This window comes from Sphaeramia orbicularis, chromosome 5 (genome assembly GCF_902148855.1).
Source record: "Sphaeramia orbicularis chromosome 5, fSphaOr1.1, whole genome shotgun sequence".
Classification (NCBI taxonomy): domain Eukaryota; kingdom Metazoa; phylum Chordata; class Actinopteri; order Kurtiformes; family Apogonidae; genus Sphaeramia; species Sphaeramia orbicularis.
Window position 1 is genome coordinate 26,278,069 of NC_043961.1, and position 8,853 is coordinate 26,286,921.

The 8,853-nt window shown below is 36.6% G+C and overlaps 1 protein-coding gene across 1 annotated transcript; it reads left to right on the forward strand.

The window, feature by feature from the left end:
• On the forward strand, positions 1 to 3,976 carry psma5 (proteasome 20S subunit alpha 5). Its single transcript, XM_030135346.1, has 10 exons — positions 1 to 76; positions 367 to 417; positions 934 to 1,000; positions 1,129 to 1,255; positions 1,836 to 1,903; positions 1,987 to 2,094; positions 2,218 to 2,276; positions 2,373 to 2,475; positions 3,261 to 3,347; positions 3,576 to 3,976. Exons 2-10 carry the CDS (start codon positions 389 to 391, stop codon positions 3,651 to 3,653), a joined length of 726 nt encoding a protein of 241 aa, XP_029991206.1. The 5' UTR covers positions 1 to 76; positions 367 to 388; the 3' UTR covers positions 3,654 to 3,976.
• Positions 3,977 to 8,853: the final 4,877 nt, after the last annotated feature.

Here is an 8,853-nt window from a genome sequence, read left to right on the forward strand (position 1 = left end):
CAGGGATTTTTATCCGTTACACCCAAAGACGCTTCCCCCGAAACAAGCGAACTCATTCAAGGGTCTGCGACTGGAGGTAAATTAGTCTAACAAGTGCATCGTTTTGTAGTATTTCCATTGAATACTTAATTCATGTCGTGTGGAATAAAGTTATAATGGTCAACTGTTGATGTTGGACGCATACGAACAATTTTTGTGTAGTTCTTTTACTGTTTGGCTGCGTCAGTTAGCTAGCACGCTTGCCAGGCACTACAGCTAACCTTAGCTAGCTAATCACCCGGTGTAACGGCAAGGACTTTGCTTTTTAAGCCATTTTAGTTTTTTGTGTAGTTCAAGAGTCTCATATGAATCCTGTTTACTTTGCAGGTCCTGTATCAAACATTAAAAGATGTTTTTGACAAGATCGGAATATGACAGGTAGGTGGTGGAAGCTGCACAAACTGCTTTGTCATATATTGTGCGTCTCTTGGTGAGAATGAATGAGAATCTCGATGATGTTGGGAATTTATTTATTCAATATTTTTAATTTAAGCAACAAAAGAAATGATCGAAGTACTTAGTTTTCACCACTTGTACCTTTGCCACTGTTTGTTTCAGGTAGCTAGTTAGTTAGCATCTCTTCGCAACAAGTTTGCTTTCGCTTTCAATATTTCTTTTTTTTTTTTCAGTTAAACTTTATGTAATTAGATAAAACAAACTCTGGTTAACAATGTGATATTTAAAAGCCTTTTGCTTGAAATGGATAACACAAGGCCGTTGATAAAGTGAAATGTAGTATTTATTTTTATCTGTTTTTCAAACGGATATCACCAGAAACAAATCCATTACAACACTTACTAGCACAACACGATAAATGTATAATAATAATTGTAATACTGATGTTAATGATAATAATAATAATAATAATAATTATGATTGAATTTTGTCTTTCAGAGGAGTGAACACTTTCTCACCTGAAGGAAGATTGTTCCAGGTTGAATATGCCATAGAGGCCATTAAAGTGAGTAGTACATCTAAATCACTTCAGTTTACTAATTCAGTGGTTCTTTCACATACCAAAGTTAAATTTGAAAACACTTGTCCATGGTGAAGCTCATAACTTGCCCCTGTCCTTCCTGGCTCTCCCAGTTGGGCTCCACAGCCATCGGTATCCAGACTTCCGAAGGTGTGTGTTTGGCTGTGGAGAAGAGGATCACCTCTCCCCTCATGGAGCCCAACAGCATTGAGAAAATTGTGGAGATAGACAGTCACATTGGTAAGTGAAAACACACAGTTAATGGCAAACACAGAATGAACCAGTCTCAAATTTTAATGCAGGTTAATGTTGTTGACATATGCAAACGTGAATCAGCTTCCAGTCAGCTTCAGTGGTATTTGAACATCGTGAGAGGTGCGATGAAATGTAATGCATATTATTTTTAATGTTTAATTGTCTGGACTTTTGTAAAGTAGAGGGAAAAAAATCAAACCAACAAAAGAAAAAAAGATAGAGTTGAAATGAAAAGTGTAGCTGTAGCTTCAGTAGTAAAGAATTCAATGTTGGTATTAGCGCTGTACCAGAGTCTGTGTAAGTCTGTGTCCAGGTCGTTGTTCATCCATTGTTTTAGAAGTTCATTTGGACCAGTTCTTCTTGAAAACATTTTGTTTCTCATCCAAGAGACTTCATTAGTTCTGAATTGTGTACCAGAGACATATTTTGATTGCGTGAAAAGGAGATATAAACTAAATAAATTATAACAAATAAGCAGTGTACTTTAAACATGTATCAGCTTTTCTTTTTTTTATAAAGTATGTCTGTAATCGAGCTTTGAATTGTCTCTTTCTCTAACTCAAAGGTTGTGCCATGAGTGGCTTAATAGCTGACGCCAAGACTCTGATTGACAAAGCGAGAGTGGAGACACAAGTATGTATGCATACTATTGTGATGTCCACAGATTATTTAATAAATGTAGTGTCTGCACTTACTCTGTTTATTGTTCTCCTCAGAACCACTGGTTCACTTACAATGAGACAATGACAGTAGAGAGCGTAACTCAGGCAGTTTCCAACTTGGCACTGCAGTTTGGAGAGGAGGACGCAGACCCTGGTGCCATGGTCAGTCATTCAGCTCAACTGTTTGGAGAAATGTCTTTTTTTCTGATGCATAATAATTGTTATTGTGGGAGCATCAGCGTAACCTGACTTTCTCTTTCTGCTTCCGTGCCTTCGTCAATGCAGAGTCGACCATTCGGTGTTGCACTTCTTTTTGGAGGAGTAGATGAGAAAGGACCTCAGCTGTATGTATAGATTAATGGTGCAATACTCCAGAAAAGTCTGTATGTGTATATCTATAATTTTAAACTTTGCATAAACTTTGTTTTCTCTATCTCCAGGTACCATATGGATCCATCAGGAACCTTTGTGCAGTGTGATGCTCGGGCCATCGGCTCGGCATCTGAGGGAGCTCAAAGTTCCCTGCAAGAAGTCTACCACAAGGTATCCATCCCTGCATCTTTGCAAGAATAATCAGCTTATTGAATTATAATTCAATTCAACTTTATTTATAGAGCACGTTTCATGCATAAGGTAGATTCAGTGTGCTTCACAACAGGTATATAACATAAATACATAAAAAAATGTAGTTGGGTATGAAAACAAGCAAAGTCAAATAAACAGTAGAAGAAGGGAATGGCTTAATGTCCTGGGCATCCCCCGTCCTTAGACCCTCCTTCTCGGCAAGAAAAAACTCCAAAATCCCAGTGGGAAAAGAGAAACCTCGGGAAGAACCACAGTGAAGGAGAGATCCACTCTCATGGACGGCCAGGCTATAGATACACCAGGACTGATGGACGTCCATTTGTGGATGTAGTTCCAGTCTGTAAAGATGTAGTAGGGTGGGGGCACATGAGGGGGTCCATCTAGTCAGATGAGACAGGTGAGGAGGTCCATCCAGACAGGTGAGGGTGGGGGACGAGGTCTGGGGTCACAGGTCAGGACAGGACACAGATGAGTCATCTCAGATCCCATCGTCATTGGGCCCCAGGCGGCTACAACTGAAACAGTAGCCACTCCCCCGAAGGGAAGTGGGGAAAAGGGACAACAGGTTAATATTGAACAGTCTAAGTAAACTATGAATTGGAAATTATAAGTACAGATAATGACTTCTGACTCAGAGCTTGATAACATTACTATACCTCATACACACATTAATTATAGAATTTAAACTGTAAAAAAAAATAGGTTGAAGAGTAACATCTGTCCCTGTCCATATGTAACTGCAGTCGATGACATTAAAGGATGCCATCAAGTCGTCTCTCACCATTCTGAAGCAGGTGATGGAAGAGAAGCTCAATGCCACGAATATAGAGGTTTGTCTCTTTATTTTTTGACCTTTGTGTTGCTGCTGTTTGCTTTAAGATATTTGAAGATTAGCTGGTATTTCCATCTTAAGTACAGCCTAAAACTGTCCAGTGCAAACTTTCCCTGCAGATTTATTGGATTTTTGATTGACCACTTGAACAGTTTTGTTTTAACTGGGGTTGCAAAGTTTACATACCTGGGTTTAACATCCTTTTGTTGCTGTGTTTGTTATCTAGCTGGCAACAGTAGAGCCTGGGAAGACCTTCCACATGTATTCCAAAGAGGAGCTGGAGGATGTGATCAAAGACATCTAGAACTGAGAAGAAGAATAAAACTCAAACCAGGAATCATGTTGGTTTGAGTTTAGGCTGAAAATGAGAGTGCGTGGAAGTACACCTGGACTGAATGTCACAACACAACCACAACTTTCCATCAGCACAGTCTCCTTTTTGCTACAGTCAGATTTTCAACATTGCATAACAGGTTTCTCTTTGTCATGTGCTAATTTTCTTCTTGTCTCTCAGTCTCTGTACAGCTGTGTACTGACAGCACTTTCCACTGAGGGGCAGGAAAACAGTTGGGGGGGATTTTTTTGTTACGAATCAGTACCACAATTAAACTTGTATTGTAAAAGATATTTGAGTGTTTGCATTTCATATTTTTATTTTGTAAATGTGTCTTTACTGTCATAGTTGCATAACAGAGCGCGATGAGAGGATGTTTGCAGGAAAATACTGAACAGCAGACTCAGAAACTTGCACATTTTTCATCTATTATCAGATACTATATGTATATAAAACAAATTTGGAAGCACATACACTAACAAAAAGAGGTTTATTCAGTTTCAAATGACCATATATATTTATTTTACATATTTTTTGAAGTTCAATTTTGGGTTATGTGGTTAGTTTTTCTAAACTGGTTATAAATCAATATTTTGTTTTACTAGTTTGTGAGGAAGAGAATTCATTGCCTAACCATTTGATCAAACTGATGGAACATAATTTGCAGATTATCTACACCAGTGGCTTTTTTTTTAGACTGCAAATCTGGAGTTATGAAAAAATATTGAGCCTTCTTTATAATTTATAACAGTGGCTAGTCATCCTGTGCCTTCTTATGATTATTTGGTTGTGTACATTTGCATTTCCATCATGATAATGCAATATTTGGTACATTTATGAAATCATGTAACTAACACATATAGCCCAATAAGTGGGCCAGACCAGTAAAATATAAGAAGTAATGTCAACCCCAAACTTTTCTCTGTTTCAGAGTAAAAAAGTAAAATCCCATTATGAAAATGTTTTCATCTGCAAACTACCTTTTGCTTTACATAGACAAAAAAAACAACATAATAAAACAGGTAACAGCAGATATTAATGTTGCACAACAAGAGCAAATACTATACATTCTTTTCATATGTTTCTATCAAACAAAAGTTTTTGGACACCTTAGAAATTTTACACAATCTCAAATATTATCATGAAATACTTGCAGTTTTTGTTTGTGTGTATGTTTCAAATATGTAGCTGTATCAGACACACACAAAAAAATACAAATGATTTTTTAAAATGTATTCATTGTTAACGTGTTAAAATAAAACTAAATTCCTGACATTTTCCACATGTCATGGCCTAAATATGTTCCATTATGCTGCTGAAACATCCAGTTTTGACTTTGATGGAACAATGCACATAACAGAAGAGAACATGTGGGTTTGGAGAATGAAACAATACTTGGCAGAGTTCAAGGACTGATTCTTGATGCAATATATCACAAATCCATGGGGTGTCCAAAATCTTTTTTCCACCACTGTAATAGACTTAAAGCCGTGGCATTTCTCACATCCTGACCACAATGAAATCTTTAAAGCTACAAACTGAAACTCTCTGTAAAAATACAACTGTGTTGAACTGCTGAATGAACCCATAAAGACCCAAACATCCATCACCGACCAAAACTATCTACTGATCGAAACTGTTTAATACCTGTTGATCCATTAATCCTATCAGTCCATGTAAATAATTGGTGTAAAATGCAGTTTGTCATCTTTTCATGGTCATCAGATATGACCCATTTGAATGTTCAGAGGCCTATGGAGTTTGATCAGTGACAGTGGATGGAAATGCTTGATTTATGTTCAGTAGATAGATAGATACATAGATAGATAGATAGGTAGATAGATAGATAGATAGATAGATAGATAGATAGATAGATAGATAGATAGATAGATAGATAGATAGATAGATAGATAGATGGACGGACGGACGGACGGACGGACGGACGGACGGACGGACGGATAGATCAGTTCGAAGTGGTCATGACTGAGACCGAGACCCCCCCGACCACTCAGTGATGAGTTGTACAATCTGATGGCCAGAGGGACAACAGCATTCCTGAGCCTGTTTGTGGAGCAGGTCTGAGGCAGTGAGCTGGAGCTGAACACACTCCTCTGCCTGATCATAATAGGAATGATGTAGGAATAATAATATATTTTACTGAAAAAGTCACTTTTTCTGCAGTTTTCTCAGTTTTTGATACAATAACCCTCAACTTTAATCTAAGTTTTTATGAACATCTACATGATCAGTGAATTAAATACAGGAAAATACCTGATTTATACTGATAAAATGCAAAATACAGTCAGACATGGCAATTATTAAGTTTAAGGTTGTCCAACGGTTGCATTATTCTAATGACAGACGGTCTAAATCATACTCTAATGTTGCACCAAACTGTGCTAGATGGCAAAATTCTCCTGTTTCTTTGGGACACATGTTTTGGTCATGTCCATCTTTGTATGGTTTCTGGTCTTCAATCTTCCAATCACTTTCAGCAATACCTGGAAAAAACCTGCAGCCTGACCCTTTGATAGCGATCTTAGTGGCTAGTGTAGTTAGTGATGAACTAAAGTTGTCCCGTCTCAACAGAAATGCAATTGCCTTTGCATCTTTGCATGCCCGCTGTCTGATATTGCTGAACTGGAAGGGGAAGAACCCTCCTGCCTATGTTCATTGGATTAGAGAGGTGATGTTAGTTGTTTGAATGTTTTTGTTGTTGTTTAATTTTCTCTTGCTGTTTTATGATGTGCAAATTAAAAAAAAAAAGATGTTGGGATTGCACCTGGAAAAAATTCAGTATACAGTACATGGGTTGGAGGATAAATATGACAGAACCTGGTCACAGTTCATATCTCATATCAAGAGCCTGCCTTTGGCCTGACTATTTGTTTTTACTTAATGTATTTATTTTTCTTTCTTTCTCTCATCCTAGACTTCTCAATGCCCACACTGACTGCTGGGACTTTTTTCTTATGCCAGAGGCCCAGAATGTTGGTGGTATGACCAGAATGATCAACACAGATTGGTTTGAGTCTTTTTTTTTTTTTTTGTCTGTCTGTTTTCTGTACTTGTGTAAATGTATTTATTTATTTATTTTTTTCTTTTGGTGTTCTGTTTGCCTATTTGATACATGTGTGTTTATGTGGATGTATTTGTGGGGATGCCACCTGGATTGGGGGGGGGGGCAAGTGTAATACTTTAAAGATGTCAAAATTGTTGATATGGAAAAATGATAAAATTGTTAAAAAAACAAAACAAACAAACAAAAACCCCAGAAGATAATATTATAATAATTAGTGATAAATCACATAAGAAAGGTTAAATCAAATCAATCACTCAAATTTTATTTATATAGCGCCAAATCATAACAAAGTTATCTCATGACACTTTACATATCGAGCTGGTCGAAACCAGACTGTAGGTTAAATATAGAGAAAATTTAATTTGCGAACTGACATAAAAGTAGCCCTGGTTATGGGTTAATGTCTATTTATAAGGTTTACATCAGTGGTTTCCAACCTTTTTTGGCTTGTGACCCCATTTTAACATCACAAATTCATGGCGACCCAAAACATTCAAAACAGATACTTTTTTTTTTGTTGCTAAAATTAATTTGTTTTTGATCGTGTAATAGTTTGCTATACTATGTTGCAAATAAATGTTAATTTTAGACCACATTTAGTCTATATCATGTGTATTATTATGGACAGAGGCAGAAAAGCCATGTGTAGATTACTGCACAAAGTGAGAATTTGATTTTCCTTGGTCAGGATATGTACAGTCAGTCCAGCTTGGATTTACAAGGCTGACAATTAACCCTTTCATGCATGAATTATGAGAACCTTAGTCAATATTTTTTTCTTGAATGTTTTCATTCCTCTTTAGGCATGAAAAAAACAATGCAATTGATTTTTTATGTATTTTTTTTTTTTTATGAACCTATTTTTCGTGGAGTTACAAAAATGTCCACTCAGCTGGACATCATGCATTTAAGTTTTGAAGCAAAGAAACATTTATTAAGAACTCATCATCAGAAAGTGATATACTGTGTGAAAACTATGAAATAAAAACATTTTTAATGCCACTAATTGCTAAATTGCTACTGTTTTCTCACATTTTTTTCATACTCTAATACTAGTTATTACTTATTTCATGGAGATAAAATCCTCCTGAGACCTAGGAAATTGACAGTTTTAGCTTTTTTTTTACACTAAAGAAAATGTCTTGATTGGAAATTGTATAATGCAACAGTTTTTTCAGATACATTTTTAAAATTATTTTTATTTATTGATTGATTTTTTAATAGAATGTCCTTTGCAATGCACAGCATTTTTAAAGTAAAACTGTCAAACTTTTGTCCCCTACAGAGGACAAAATGCATCTGGGTTTCAGGAGGATATGAAAAAAAGAAAAAGAAAAAAAACAACAACTTTTTTTCCCCCAGAAAACTGTTAATTACAGTTTAATAACAATTAGCAATTAATTTCCACTCAAACATGTTACTGCAGATCAGGTTTATCAAGAACACCAAAGTTACAGTAATTGTATGAATTGCAGTGTTTGGGAGGATGCATAAGAGTCCACTATGTTGAGTGACATGGAACTAAAACAACAAAACCCAGGAATATACGATAGAACAGCTGGAGAATAACTGTCCACTGTAGTGACTGCTATGCATGAAAGGGTTAATACTGAACAAACAAGAACTCAAACTATGAATTATGAAAGAGCTGCAGCATCTGAAACCAACCACAATGAACATTTGACAAATAAACAGTAGCACAGTGCTTCAGTTTCAGATTCACAGTTTGTCATGGCTTTTATGTACTGGGATTGTCTCTGTCAACTCACCATATATTTTTTACTAGGATTTTTTTTTTTTTTTATCAATTACTAGAAATTTCAGGCGACCCCACGTGGGGTCCCGACCCCAAGGTTGAAAAACACTGGTTTACATGGACTCATACACTATTACACACCGAATAAGCGACTATTGGTCATCGCTGATCTGTCCACCAGGGGTCAGTTTAACACCAGAAAACACGTTGACATCTGCGCTCAGGACGGTTCTTTCTGTCCAATGAAATCGCAGGTTATTCTGGTCCTGACCAATCCTCGGCCCTGGTGAATGGGCCGTTATCAAAGGATGCATTTGGGGATGAGGGGGGCA

Excerpts from the sequence above, each read along its gene's own strand:
- psma5 (XM_030135346.1), top strand. The coding sequence starts at position 389 with ATGTTTTTGACAAGATCGGAATATGACAG. Across the intron at positions 1,904-1,986 it reads AAGCGAGAGTGGAGACACAA|AACCACTGGTTCACTTACAA; the intron begins GTATGTATGCAT and ends TGTTCTCCTCAG. Across the intron at positions 2,476-3,260 it reads TGCAAGAAGTCTACCACAAG|TCGATGACATTAAAGGATGC; the intron begins GTATCCATCCCT and ends ATGTAACTGCAG.